At 36.0% G+C, this 14,896-nt stretch overlaps 1 protein-coding gene across 1 annotated transcript; it reads left to right on the top strand.

The window, feature by feature from the left end:
* Positions 1-2,157: 2,157 nt before the first annotated feature.
* Positions 2,158-14,880, top strand: LOC119082510 (nuclear factor of activated T-cells 5-like). The gene is made up of 3 exons (XM_037192023.1): positions 2,158-2,903; positions 3,164-3,261; positions 13,307-14,880. The coding sequence occupies exons 2-3, from the start codon at positions 3,177-3,179 to the stop codon at positions 14,824-14,826; spliced, it is 1,605 nt and encodes a 534-aa protein (XP_037047918.1). The 5' UTR covers positions 2,158-2,903; positions 3,164-3,176; the 3' UTR covers positions 14,827-14,880.
* Positions 14,881-14,896: the final 16 nt, after the last annotated feature.

The following is a 14,896-nucleotide window of genomic DNA, read 5'->3' on the forward strand; positions in this document are numbered from 1 at the left end:
TTCAACTTTTCATGTTGAGTGCATAAATTACGAGAATAATTCTGAAATTTATGCCCAAGGCATGAAAATTGATTTCATGCTACCATTTAGGTGTACTGCTTGAATTTACTCATTTTCTTAACAGTCCCAAAATTTGTATGACAGACTTTCCAGTTTCTGTATTCTATTCAGTGGACACAGCTCATGCTTGATGTGCATTGAGACTTACAATCGTATTAACAATTAATTGTTAACGAATTGAATTTTAATATTGCTAATTAGTTGACCACTTAACTAGTGCAGCAATTAAAATGACGATTTCTGACTATTGTGGAAGGGATATCAAAAATCAAATAAGGAAAAGAAACACAATCGAAAAATCTGGCGCTCACCCATGTAATCAAGGATCTTTTTTTATTAATGAATGTTTTTATAGTTTTATCGATCTTTATTGGATACTTCAGTTTGATGTTAGGGAAATTGCAGTATTTCAGTTGAGAATTTCGAAAAATATTCGGCAAAAATTCCGCTCAGAAATTTCCCTGATTCACGTTTGAAATATTTGTTACTAATCATTATTCAATTTAGGGCCTATTTTAAAAGAAATTAATGAAACTATTCATTTAAATTCTTAAATAACCTAAAAATTCCTTAACCTCCCGAAAATTCCTAATTTTTTTTTTGTAAAAATTTGATACGAAGTTAGTTGGTTGGCTTGTGGACATCAAAAACAACTGAGAAAATTATTAAAGTTACATATATTTAGATAAGTGATCTTAGGAGTAAATAAAGCCACGATAAGCCACGACGCCTGTAAAATTTAAAAGTATTTTAAAAATTAATTCCCATAAAATAGGTCAAGAATTGGTGAACCGTTGTAAGCTTTGCAAAAAGATCGGCAGGACGAAAAAATTACAGAACTTAACTTTAACGTTTTTCTTTCTTTAGATTTTCATCGATTACCTTTCAAAATCTTCAAAAGTAACATATTAACAGACGACTGTCATCTGTTATCAACAACGACAACAATAATAATGGACAAGCTCTGACTAACGTCTTATGTAGCAAAAAGTATGTTCAAAACAAATGAAGTAAAAGATTTCCGAAATCAATCTTTGACGTAATACATCAGATAGTAAAACTGTCAATATGCTTGCCATATGTGACAGGATCAGTTAAAAAATAAATTTAAAAAAATTCACGACGCCTACATGCGACAATGTTGCAGTATATTCGAACATTTAACTGGCTGAAAAACAAAAAAAAATTAAATAAAAACATCCCAACGAATTACGCAATAAGCAAACACCTTTCGTATTACGTGCATTGTTCGTAATGTATAACCTTCAGGTGTAAAGAGAAGGTCGAAAAAACATAGAGTGGGGATTAGCTGCGCACAACAGTACACATTTCGAAACTAACAGACGTTTTTATCGTTTTATTATTATCTTCACTTGAAGTACGATAGCGATATTGCAACTCGGTACATTTTGCGACTAATTACAAAATGAGTAGTATGGATGTTTAATAATTTTTTTAAATTATTTTTTTTTATTATTAAACGAATATATATCCAAGAAATGGTTTCATTAATACAATACGTATGACTAATTAATGAGTTAATCTAATTTAATAATGACAAAAATAAACTTTACTCGCGTTCGGTCAATTATTCAATTAAAAAAAAAAATTCGTCCTTGAAATGTCTCTTTGACTCACAACCGGTTTGTGTATTCAATAAATAAGTTCAAACGACGAAAAAAATAATCATTTTCAATTCAAAAATCATTTTACGTATATCAGTTTTGTAGCCTTGGAATTTTTCGTTGTGCCGCATTATTTATTTATTTATGTCCCCTTCGTTGCCCTATACTAAAAATATAACAGAGAAAAAAAAACATGAACGGTCGACGCTCGGCGGCATCACACAATATATGTAACCGCATGGGTATATTATACGTATCTCTACAAAAACATTTCAACGATAAAACCGTAAAATTTTCCATTCCACAATTTCCAAATAATTCGTGCCAAGAAGAACTGAGCCAAAAAGGTTCACAAAATCCCTCCACCACTCCGAGCCAGTGTGACGGTTTTTTTTTTTTGGTTCGTATGCCTGATGTGAACGCTTGGGATAGTTTCGTTGGCAAAATCAAGCTCAGTATTGTTTGAGTTTCTCTATTATGTACACCACGCCACGCCAGAGCATTTCATTCTACACGGTTCAGAAAATTTTATGTGATATACACACGAAGTTACGGAACATTTGAACATATACACATACACACTTGGCAACAAAATTTGAACAGTGCAGTTTTGTGTGTATACAAGGGGCTATATACCGAGTGATAAATGGAAAGTCGAAATGGTCGACGGTGGTGGGGATATTCATGTTAACTGGTTCTGTATCTGACACGCTCGTTTGGTCTAACACAGGGAATTGAGAGCGCTGCTTGAGTACGGTTTTTTTTTCTTCTGCTTTCTAAGAACTTTGTTGAAAGCATGTACTCCGACCATGACTGAAACCATTTCTGAATTTCATTTTCCCATACATTCTTGTTACGTACAGTGTGAAACGAATTTCGTGCTCGTATATAGACAGCATCGAATGGAATGATATTCGAAAAAGACAGTTTGCAGCTGAGAAATAAGACAGTTTTTTTTCTATTCATTCGTTAGTCTGTAATTTATGAATGCGCAATTAATGATCAAGTGGAGTTTTGAAAGAGACGAACAGCAAGTAGTGGGACTATATTTGTACTTGTGCAGCAGATAATGTTTACAATAATTGTCGTGTTTGCATAATTAAACTTTATTTTGTTGATAAATAATATTGTGCCGGTATAATAATAATATTCGAATTCGAGTGCGAGGATCAAAATCGCTTTATATGCGAACGTGGTTGTTCGAGTAATATAATGAAGGTGGGTTGTTTGTTTACATATATACGCATTTTAATAACATCAAACTTGTGTGTATTTACCATACAGCTTTTGTCGGTCGGTTTATTATTTATTATCAATTATAATGCATGTTGGATAATCATATTTTTATAATTCGATAACTTGTTGATTGGATCCATACAAATATGACAATCACGTGGAATTGTTTTTGTTTACAACTTTAAATTGAAAACAAAAAAAAAGTTTTTTGTTTTGATTATTATTTTTGCTCGGTTTTACAGATTGCATAGAGACATGACAGCTACAGACGAATCAAATATAGGCTCTTTAGTGTCTACTTCTCCTTCTTCTTTTGGATTTGATGTTACACCCATTGAAGGTACGGTATCATTGTTGATTCTTAAACATAGTTTATTGCATGCAACTGGTATGACAGAAATGCCTATAGAGTCACTAAACATGAATAGTGTAACCATTTGTTACTATATATAGCAGCAAATTTAACTAAACTAAACCGAATTTCGCACCGTGCTGGAGGGAAAAACAAAAATTGATTTTATACCTGTGATAAAACCACAACAAATTGTCCCGGGGCTGAAACAGTTCTCTCTATTCGATAGTAAACACAGTTGTTATTACATTAATGTACACTCTGCAACTACCTCGAATTTTGTAGGTGTTTACAGGTGCATGCGCGTATGAGTCACGAGTCAGATTAGCTGATCTCAACAGAATTTTACATCGTTCTGAAGTGAAAACCAAAATCTGGAAACATTCATTTGCCATATTTCATTTCACTGTTTACTCATTCAGCAAAGGTAGCAACAACCTCTCTTGTTAATCCGTTACTTTTTCTATTGCTATATTGGCAGTGAAGTCAAATACAAAATTTACTTAACCTGTTACGGACTGCAATCTGGTCATATGTATTATTATCTGGTCTATTACTTCCTTTGATGAAACTGGTTTCAAATCTTGTCCTTCAATTTTTTTAACATGAATTTTAACTCATTACTTTTGTTGGCGTTATCGACAACAGATGAATAGCCGTATATGTGACAAGTTAAAACATTATTAACCTGTGGCAGACGACTGTCATAATGTTATCGACAAGCTTTGACTAATGAGACGTAATATAGCAAAAACATGTTCAAAACAAGTGAAGTAAAAGATTTGTGAAATCAATTTTTGAAAATCTTCGATCAAATGAAGTAATAGATCAGATAGTAAAACTGTTAATATGCTTGCCGTCTGTGACAAGTTAAGTGACGAGTCGGGTCAAAAAAACTGATCAGATAAAATTTATAATTTTATGTAGGGCTTCAGAGGAAACCAATTGCTTGAGTAAGCTACTACATACGATACTTGCATTCCAAATATTTCGACATGAGAACCGGCTACCAATGTCCCAAAATATGGGGCATGCCGTTAGTTCTATGTTGATCCATCTTCAGCTATGAAACACTAGAGAAAATACGTAGATGTTGCCACTAGAGAAAAGGGGCAAAAATAACGTCACGACTTAACCTCTTTTCAAAATTTTTGAAAATTTACCTGCGGCGGAAAATTGCTGCAAGCTCAACAGACTCCAAAATGTATGAATATTTCAGTTCACAATAGTCAGATGACCTGACAGGTCATACAAATTTCCAAGTACACCCTGTCATGTTTCAGGTCAGGTCTAACCTGATAACTATATTCAGATTTCAGGTCAATTAAGTCAGTTCAAAATTTTTAGAATTAGGTTTTGGGTCATAACAGGTTTCAGGTAAATCCAGGTCAGGTTCAGGCAAACTTGACTTGTTCCGAGCCGTACTTATACTTGGAGGTAATTTGTACTTTATCTACTGCTAGCAGATCACTTCTACTTCATTCTAAATGTGCCAAATCTCTGAACCATACGTCATACGCACATCATTCGATCTGTAAATAAATATAAAGGCTCAGTAGAATTACGAAATTCCACTAAAATTATTACTATCAACAATGGCTCACAAACATGTTATTCAAACAAAAAATCTCGTCCTTTTTGTCATGGTTGGAAAGCTATTATTATACCGTCAATCATTTTATTGAACTCCATTCATCGCATACCACACACCACATACCATAATGGCTATGTACATGATATCCATACCGCACATACTCTTTGTGTAACTTTATTAAAGTGGATCTTTCAGCTAGCAGCTCTTTAATCCGAAAATAAGTTGAAGTTCTTCAAACAATGGCCAAGAGTTTTCTGTTCGAATCTTTATGTTAATCTTTGTTCGTATAGAAGAGAACCAAAAATTTCGTAGAAATGAAACCAGATATGAACTGGAGAAATAATATATATCAAGCACACTCATGCGCGACGAAGTTAACAGAATGTTTGACACGCAATATTACTGTGAATCTTGAAAAGTGGATTTATTTCTCGGAATTTTTTCTCGGAATTTTTACCTAAGAGCGCAGAGATTCATAGACCAGACCACTATGAACGTCTCTTTTGAATCTTTGAGACAAATGTCCGAACTGACATAATGTCAGTTCATTTCACTTAAAATATCTGCCTCTAAAGGCAGTTGCGTTCAAGGACAATTTCTTCGAGGGTCAACGAACAACTCTTTGGAGTTGGTATTTTACCTGCTCAGAAGTTTGTCTACATGCCACCTATTGCACTTGCTTAGACTTAGACATTATTCCTTCAGCTAAGAATCCCTACTTTGTCGAACTACAATGGAGAATAAAGAGTGATCAATGTTGTATACTGCTGGAAAGGTTACACAACGCTCTATTTTGTTAGATACGCGAAAACACACCACTTCTGACGACTTTTACATATAAAAAAATTCTTCGCGCCGATCAGTACGAGAAGTGAATTCTTTGTATCCGCCACATTATCTCTCGTGTGATCTCCATAGCAGTACACAGACTTGGACGTGATGCGACGAAATTTCATAAGAAGTGCCTAAATGGACCTAAGACATCTGTTTCCACTGATCACTGTAGTCACTACATCGAATTTTATTCAAGTTTCAATTAGTTAGGTATTGTATTCTATTTTCGGGAGTGTGTCACTGTTGTTTAATTTGCAACTTGCACACTTTCGTCCCTCCTGGTAACTCCTTTCACTTTGATATTCTTTATCTATTTATCTTGCTCATTCTGGACGGCATTCCTGAATTGCAACGGAACATTCCTGAATTGCAACGGAACATTCCTGAATTGCAACGGAACATTCCTGAATTGCAACGGAACATTCATTCGAAATGTAATTCTCCACAAAGCAAATCTTTTACAGACGGCAAGCATATGACCAGGATTATTATTGGATCGATTACTTCCATCGATCAAAGTATTTTTAATCTGTTGACTTCAAATCTTGTACTTCAATTTCTTTAGCATACACTTTACTATATAAATGACCATATTACCCAGAGCTTGTCATTATTTTTGTCGTCATTGTCGATAACAGATTCATAGCAGTGATTGACTGGAATGAAAAGCCGCAACGACGCTGAACACCATATTCAAACTCGATACATCCTGATGAAAATTTTCCTCATTTTACTCAGATGAAAAATCATTTTCCCTAAATGCCATCAATTCGGTAAAATTTATTATCAAGAGATCTATCTCTTTGATTTTACCTTCGCATAATTTTGCAACCCCCATAGACCTTATACATAATGCTGTGCACAAATCGATTTTGGCACGGTCGGTGTCCCATACACACCCTCGTCGCTTTCAGAATAATCAATATCATGCTAGGATGAAATGCCGGATGCCAGCCAAGTTGATATTTTTTTCCTTCCTTCTTTCTACATCGGTTTCGTGCTGATATGGGTGTTCTCTTTTTTCAACTTTTTTTTTCTCTACCGTTCGCAGTACATACTCGTTTATTTTCATGACTAGCAGAGTATATCGTTGGAATGATTTTTCGTTCATGGTGCTCCACTCACATTTATCAGTTTCGACTTTCTTTCGACCTCAATTTTGTTGAATAAAGACAACATCTTTGTTGAATTCCCCCCAGAGATGTTCGTATTGGCGCATGCTGTGCTCTGTCGCTTTTTGCATTATATTTTATCGATCTAGTATGGAATATACTTGCCAGAAAGTTTCCAAAAACTTGAAAATAAAGTTTTCTCTCGAGTTCTCCATTCGAGCATTACAAATAAGATGAATTTGAGTCTGGCAGTTAATGTCGTTTCCGAATCGATTATCGAAAATTTGCGGAATGTTGATTTTTTCCATTCCGATAAATTGAACGAAGAAACGTAAAGTTAGAAACAAAAAAAAAAATCCGCTGTTTAAACTGTCACCATCTGCAGCGTTGAATAGAAATTTTACGCAAAAAGAATGTAATGTCTGTGTAAACCATTTTAGTCAAGTTTGTTTCAATTGAACACTTCACAGTTGTTCAGCGTTATGTGTTCAATCTGTTCAAACATTGAGAGCGACGCATACCAAATTCATCCAAACAGTTGCTGAGTCTGACAATTATACGCGTGAAAATTGAATAAATACGACTCACTGAGCGAACATATAAAAAATTCTGACAGACGAGGTCGTAAATGTGTAAATGTGAGCTTTCGTAAATAAAAGACAGTCGGAGGCTGTGACATTTCAGCATATATTTGCATCAGCTGTTTTTCAGCTGATCCACATATCCCATGAAAACTATTTTTACTTATCTATACGATTGAAGCTGCTACACACACGTGTGGTAGTGATAAAACCGTATAAAGACCTATGAGCAGTTTTGATTATTTGTGCGGATCAGCTGAAAAACAGCTGAGGGAAATTTATGCTGAAATTTCACTGCTTCTAACTGCCTAAATCACTAAAAAACGATTTTCCTTATCGCTCGTCGTCTTCTCCTGTTCTAAGTAATTTTTTAATCCATTTAGCACTCCGTTAGCGGTTGGTTGAATTTTTCGATTGTTATAGTTAACCGAAATTCTCAACAGAGTGTTGAGAAAACACAAATTCTCTATGGGGTGGTAAGAGTGGGAGATACACAGCGCCTCTCAATACGAATCGCTCAGGGCGTAAAAAGTAACGGTTACATTATTTTCATGATTATGTCTGTCTGTACACATTGTCAATTTTTCTTTGTTTCGCCCTAACCAAATAGACGGTATAAGATCGCATCAACATACAAAGACATTTCTTGTGGAATCGTCCCATTCTGCCTGAGGCATTATGTAATTCACAAACACACCCTTTCTGTAAGTTTTCCGAACAGAACCGTTCACAGAATCAGTTATGTAACTTTACTATCTCTATTTCTCCATTCACCATTTATGTCTCGCATGTCTATTTTACATTCGACAATCTACATTACGACATTGCGGTGTCATCAATCTACCGTTTTCTGTATTCTCTCGTTGGATGCATTTTTGAGGCAATCGACCAAAGCTTTTTAATTTCAAACGAAAAAAGCACAACTCTCTCGAAATCAGAAATATTTCCAGCAATTGTCTACGGATGATTAAATGTTTTCAAGCGAAGCGGTACAGTCATGCAATATTTACGTGACGAGTCATCTTCGACTTTTAAATCAGAATAATGTTATACGTGCTCAGAAAATGGAATGTAATGGCTGAACCTATTAACAAATTTGATTGATGACTAAGTCTGTCACCCACATCCGTTTACTTCACAGGGCCCATACTCGTGTGATACGTGTGTTTATGGTGCACAGAATTCACATATTATAAGTCTGTAAAACGAAACTACTAATTTACTTAGCTGAAAACATTAAATCAAACTGTCTGCAAATCAGAAACCTACTAATTTATTCAACAATGTATGTGATCGTCTGGATATTACAATACTTTGCTGAATAAAACGTCGCGACAACCCTTCACTCTGGTCTAGTGCATTAAGTATTTATACCAATCATTAACAACTACTGCGACATGAATTTAAAATCAAAGAACAAACGAAAGAATTTTTTTTAAGCTTTAAGTATTAGTTTGAGGCGTGTTTGAATACAAATCACAGGCAGAGAAACTAGAACGAAGCTTTCGGTATTGGTACCAAGTTTGATTCAGTTATATTATTAAACATCGATTGATTGATGATATGGTAATGTAGTCCTGCGGTCCATAAATTTATTTTCGACAAAAATTTCATCTAACTCGTTCTTGTATCCGTATATGAAGCCAAACATTTTTCGTTGCACTTCAAATTTTGTATTCGTTTTGTGAAAGGATTTTATGTCGTCAACGTTCGACACTGACTTAATAAAATAACAGTTGTGTTATTTACTTACACTAAAGGTTAAATGGAACTAAAAACTCACGTGGGGAGATCAACAAATATTTATTTCGAAAATAATGGTGTTGGGCGTGTAATGAACGAAAATATTTTTGTATTGTAGACACCTACGACCATGAACAATTGATTAGTTGGATTGGTGTGTATGTTAGGATCAATTAGAAAAGTCTTTGTTGTAAGAACCTGTTAACCTTTCACAGACAGCGAGCATATTACCAGTATTGTTATCGAATCTTTTACTTCTTTTGATTGAATCATTTTAAAATAGATTGATGGAAAATCTTTTACTTCATTTCTTTTAACATTTTCCTATTTGAGGTGTTCTTATTCACATTTTATCGCTTATCAGTGTCATGATTGTCGATAACAGATGGAATGACCGTCTGCAGAATAATAAGTCCCTTTTCCTAAACTTTATATCGATTTGTCAGTGTTAAACCACAAGAAGATTTAGTGTTGGTTAAAGTTGACATTATGTTCCCTGTTGCTTTCCTTAATCCTCTTAGTATTTCTTTCTTACGAATTATATATTTAAATTAGATGAAAAGCCAAAACAAAACAGGTACCGCAATGAGTTGGTATGTTTACAAATATCTCTGCATTTTGCATATTTTTCCATTTTAATTCAAAAAAAAAAGTATTGGCAAAATCCTACAACGAAGTTTCACAAAACGTTTCGGGTCACAAAAAACCATGCTCTCAATAAATAAACATTCAAAAATTGTGTGACCTCCAATCGTTTTTTCTTCAAATTGTTTCGAAATTTTCGTACTATTGTGTAATCTCAGTTCTAAATCTACTAGCTCTGTTGCTGCAAAATTCAATTACAATATACTCAGGAGTCAATATCGATAAAAATTAATTATTTTTATCGCTTTTCCAGTCACCATAAATTATCGGTTGATAATTCTCTGTTATCTTGATTGCACGTTATCTGATAACAGAGTTCGAAAAAAACATGAAAGTTGCTTTTGAAAAGGACCATATTAGATTAACGGTGGCGTCGAAGTGCTAAGGCTAGATTATATAACAATTTGACCGAATATATATAGTGTTTGCATTCGGTGATGTGCACGGAATCGTTCATATCGGACGACGGTTTTGGTTGTTTGTTATCGTCTTTCTTATCAGTTGAACATTCACTCACATTAAATTTGAAGTCAACTTAATGAAGCATTTCGACAGAAATTCGAAGATAAAAAATGTTTTTCGTAAAATGGTTGTTAAGGAGTGATATGGATGGAGTCGACGGCGAGGTCAATTATCTCATCATATAATCAATAAATCATTTGTTACATAAAAATTCAGGGGAATTTCACTCAAAGCTGAGTAAATGTTTTTCAACCGAGAAAAAAATTAATCTTTACACCGAGTTCTGAGTAAACAATGGTTCGCTCCTATAAGATAAGATACCCAGGTAGCAAATTTAACGAATGACCAGAGTTACCAATACTACCAAACGATTCGGCAGGTGCATTTTTCAACTGATTTATTTCCACATTCGGATGAGGGGGTCCTGAACATTTTTTTTTAATTTTCAAAGCAGAGTCAACCATCTATCACTAATGGTTTATTGAAAAGTTACAGTAGATGAACACTGCGTACATCTGTTATTCAGGTCGATTTTCACTTATAAGATACGATACATAGACGTAAGGGGAATTAACATTGAAAACTTTGAAAAAAAAAATGTTGTCTCTACTGTGGAACGACCCTGTTTGACCGCGCAATAGACAGAACACGTTTGCATTTACTGAAATCAATGTTTCAAGGCAATTTCTCGATTTCAATTGACCGCTTACCGTACGTCCTTCTAACGAATTATTTATTGAAGACATGATTATAGGCATTAGACATTTATTCGACTTGACGACAAGTGTGTATGTTATCGTTGAAAAATAATAGAACCTTGACCTAAGTTTATACGTTAAATCATTATCTGACTCAACAGTTTACTCAAAGTCGAACTTCTCCAGTAACACCAGATTTTTCGTGGTAATTAGATTGTTAAATTGAAAAGTAAATAGTTTGCTGCAGAATGTAATCTGAGGGACAAACATTGCCTGTGATGTAACGAAAACAAATTACCCAATTGTGGGTGAGTGACAGTTTAATTTATATAGAAAATGAATAGCCGTTAATCGTTGTTTTAATCGAAAAACAACTTTCTTTCGACACTTTTAATCTGTACATTATAGCACTAGGCTAGGCAGAAAAGCAAAGATTTTTGACCCTGAGTTTGTCTCGGGTAACAAGATTTCACATGAAATCTTTAACTTTTTCACTTTTTCTGTAATTTCGGCATCATCACCTTGTAAAAACCTCTCAAAAAATGTAAATAAAACTTTGAATAGTCATATATGTATGTGTTTTTTCACCTCGGGCTTCGCCTCGGTACAACAAAATTCACAGTAAAACTAGAGGTGAGTGGGCATACCTAATTTTTATGCCCGCCCTGCCCAAAGCCCAATAATTTAAAAAAAGCATGCCCACGGCGCAGCCCATGCCCAAGAATCTTTAAAAGCATGCCCACTGCCCAGCCCATGCCCAAGGCCCACATAGGAAATTTTCGCTAAAAATGTGAAAATTGTCAATCTGAGGCGAAACCGATGTTGACAGCACAGTTGGAAACACGATTTTATGTGCGATAGCAGTTTTAAAATTCCTTGAATGAATATTACATCGTACGGAAAGTCTAGACTGCACTTAAGACTTAAGTTTGTGGGATCACACATTTTTGAAAAGTGCCCATGCTGCGCCTTATGCCCACGAAATTGTAAAGTGCCCATGCCCATGTCCCGTGGGCATGCCCATGGGCGTGGGCAGCCCACTTTTATGGGCAGCCCACTCACCTCTAAGTAAAACCTGACTTTTCAACGATTTTTCTATATCTGTTAGCAGTGACATTTGATTTGAAGGCAAACTCCCAAGTGTATTTTTGAGCAACAAGCTTCGATAACTGCATTTTCGACAAGTGTAGAGTTTCACTGCACTTGTCGGAAAACACTTACCGAAGCAAGTTGCTTAATTATAATCGAGTGAGTTTACGAGTATCACAAAACTGTTTCCGAATTAATGAATCATGCCAGCAGCATCCAATGTATTCTGGTTTATTGCCTGCTTCATGGTAAAGTGGATTAATACTTACAAATCCACGGAAAATTAACCACAAGTGAAGAGTGTTTTTATCAAAAACGGTTTGGTTTTTACCATCGAGAGAAAAAATAGCGTTGGTGAATTATAAGAAAAATGAAATTGGCCTCAACCGGTTTTGTAATCAAGTAATCGATCATTTTCGCAGCGGCATATTGCCGTGAAATGTTTAACTTTTGCATGGGACAGGCAGTAAATGGGGGTATCGGTGATCTAGCACACGTGCCAAAAGAACCCACTTTTTAAACTACGTAAAAGGTGAACTCACACACGCAAGTTGATTGCTTTTTAGTATTGTCATCGACTTAATGACTTATTTTACAAAATTTCGGTATCGAAAAATCGTGTGCGAGTTCACCTTTTACGTAGTTGAAAAATGCGTTGTTTTAGCACCGTGTGCCAAATTACCCCACGCCGACAAAATGTTTGTGTTGTCCCGGCTGAACCAATTCGAATTCTTTTGCAATTTTAGATAGTGTAATGTTTACGGTTCATCCTATTTTATGTTGCGAGGACACTTCAATAAATACTTTGTTGCATCGTGTACAGACAGGGAGAACACATAATTGACAGGAACATGTACAGAGATGTCTATATCTCTACACATAAAATATTTTCATTAAAAAAGGGATGTTGTGCGATGAGCGATGCTTTTTACTTACTTTGATGCATCAAACATGTAAACGTTTGATTTTTCTCTGGACTGATTTAGTGTTCACTCAATCCTGCTACACAAACTATTCAAAGGGATTTCGCTTTCGAATTTCTTTTTTTTTAATCAAAGAAAATTGAGGTTTTTATGGGCAGGATGTTTAGATATTTAGCAACACATCCTGTGTAAAAGAAGCGTCACATATCGTTCATGTAATTTCCTTTCAAAACTTATACCGTGTCTATCCCGGACTTTCTATTAAACGACTAGCATTTCATTAATCTCATTACAGCATCTGTTTTCTTCAATTTTCGATTCCGTTCACTAAATCGAAATTTTTTATTTTCAGATATCAACGAGTTAACAGGCGATCTGTTCCCCAATTCACCGAAACAGTTCTACGAAGACGACGTTACCGATTCATCGAAAGTGGACGAAATACGATATGATACGCATGCAACGGATACAGAAACAACAACCGACAATCACATAACGCCAGACATCGAACCATTTGATGATCGAACTGTTGAGAAGCTGAGAATTTCGTTGCCATCAACATCACCGATTTGGAGCAGCTGCTATTCGTCGTCATCGGAAAGCAGTTCGTCGAGCAGAGCCAACAAAATTCGAAAACGATTTTGTGTTGCATGCAATCAACGTTTCCGCAAAACATCGGAATTGCACAGACATTTGTTGACACATGTTACCCAGCCGAGTGTACAGTTGGAACGACTCAGTCCAAGCAATAGATATTATCAAGACTTTCTGAAGCGACAATCGTCGGAAGCCGGTGAGGAGAATACCGGTTTGAAAATCAAATTGAAAGTATTGTCGGGCGCTCAAAACTTTGAAGTTATACCGAATGCACTGGACGAAGCGAATCGCGGCAAAGGAATTCGAATACTCACAGCAAAAGAAATCAAACTCAGTCCGAATCGATCGCCGTCGACGAACACATCGCCATTAGACGCTATGGTTGCGCTATCTGAAATGACCTTTAGTGATAATTCCAGTTCAAATACGAGCTATATGACTGATCAAGATAAAGTACACTTTGAGTGTCCCACATTGGACGGCTTAGACCAATTCAACGAAGAAGTGAATAAAGAAGCAGCGGCTCAGCTACTGAAACAACTTTTGGAGACTCCACAGATGCCACAAGAAAATGAATGGACACCAACAAACGAATACATATCGATTGACCGTTTAGCACACATGTGCCCGGTTTGCCATTCAAACTTTCCCGATGCTGTCATGCTGTACGAGCACAAAAGAATCACTGGCCATGATTTTCAAAATCTGTTCCAGCAACAGCAGCAGCAGCAGCAGCAGCAGCAATCATCCATGCCTAATAACGGTATACAACGACCGTTCCTACGCCCGAGAGCCCAAACACAACTCGCTGTTTATGGACAACCGCAATTACATCAACCAAATCAAAATCAATTTTCTCATCATCAACAACCACAACAAGGAGGTCACATGCAGCAACAAGATCAGGTTGCAAGGTATGGAGTTCGATTTCCCATGCGGCCAATGGCTCCACAACGTCGAACGCCTCCTCCATTGTACAGACCTAACGGCCAAGCAATGCCACAAGGACAACCATTGAACATGGCACCATTTATGGGCATGAGTCCTGACATGTATAATCCGATGCCTGGTGCCAATGGAATGAATAACAACACCATCATGAATTCGAATGCGTTTCCGCCGAATTCAAGAATTTCACCATTGCAAAGGAGTTCGCCAGCAAAGAGTGTCACCACTTCAACGAGTGTCACCGCATTTAATGCACAACAGCAACAGCAAATGGGTGGCCATCCTCAGCAACAATTCAATACACAAGATGATGCGGCCACCAATTAATATGAACATGAATATGATGCGACAAATGCGACCGGGACCGCCACAACCACCGAATCAATTGGCAGCTCGA

The sequence above is a fragment of the Bradysia coprophila genome, unplaced genomic scaffold (genome assembly GCF_014529535.1).
Source record: "Bradysia coprophila strain Holo2 unplaced genomic scaffold, BU_Bcop_v1 contig_461, whole genome shotgun sequence".
NCBI lineage: Eukaryota > Metazoa > Arthropoda > Insecta > Diptera > Sciaridae > Bradysia > Bradysia coprophila.

Bases quoted from the DNA above. Each gene is read 5' to 3' on its own strand.
- LOC119082510 (XM_037192023.1), top strand. From the start codon at position 3,177: ATGACAGCTACAGACGAATCAAATATAGGCTCTTTAGTGTCTACTTCT. The intron at 3,262-13,306 runs GTACGGTATCAT...TTTTATTTTCAG, and splicing joins TGATGTTACACCCATTGAAG to ATATCAACGAGTTAACAGGC.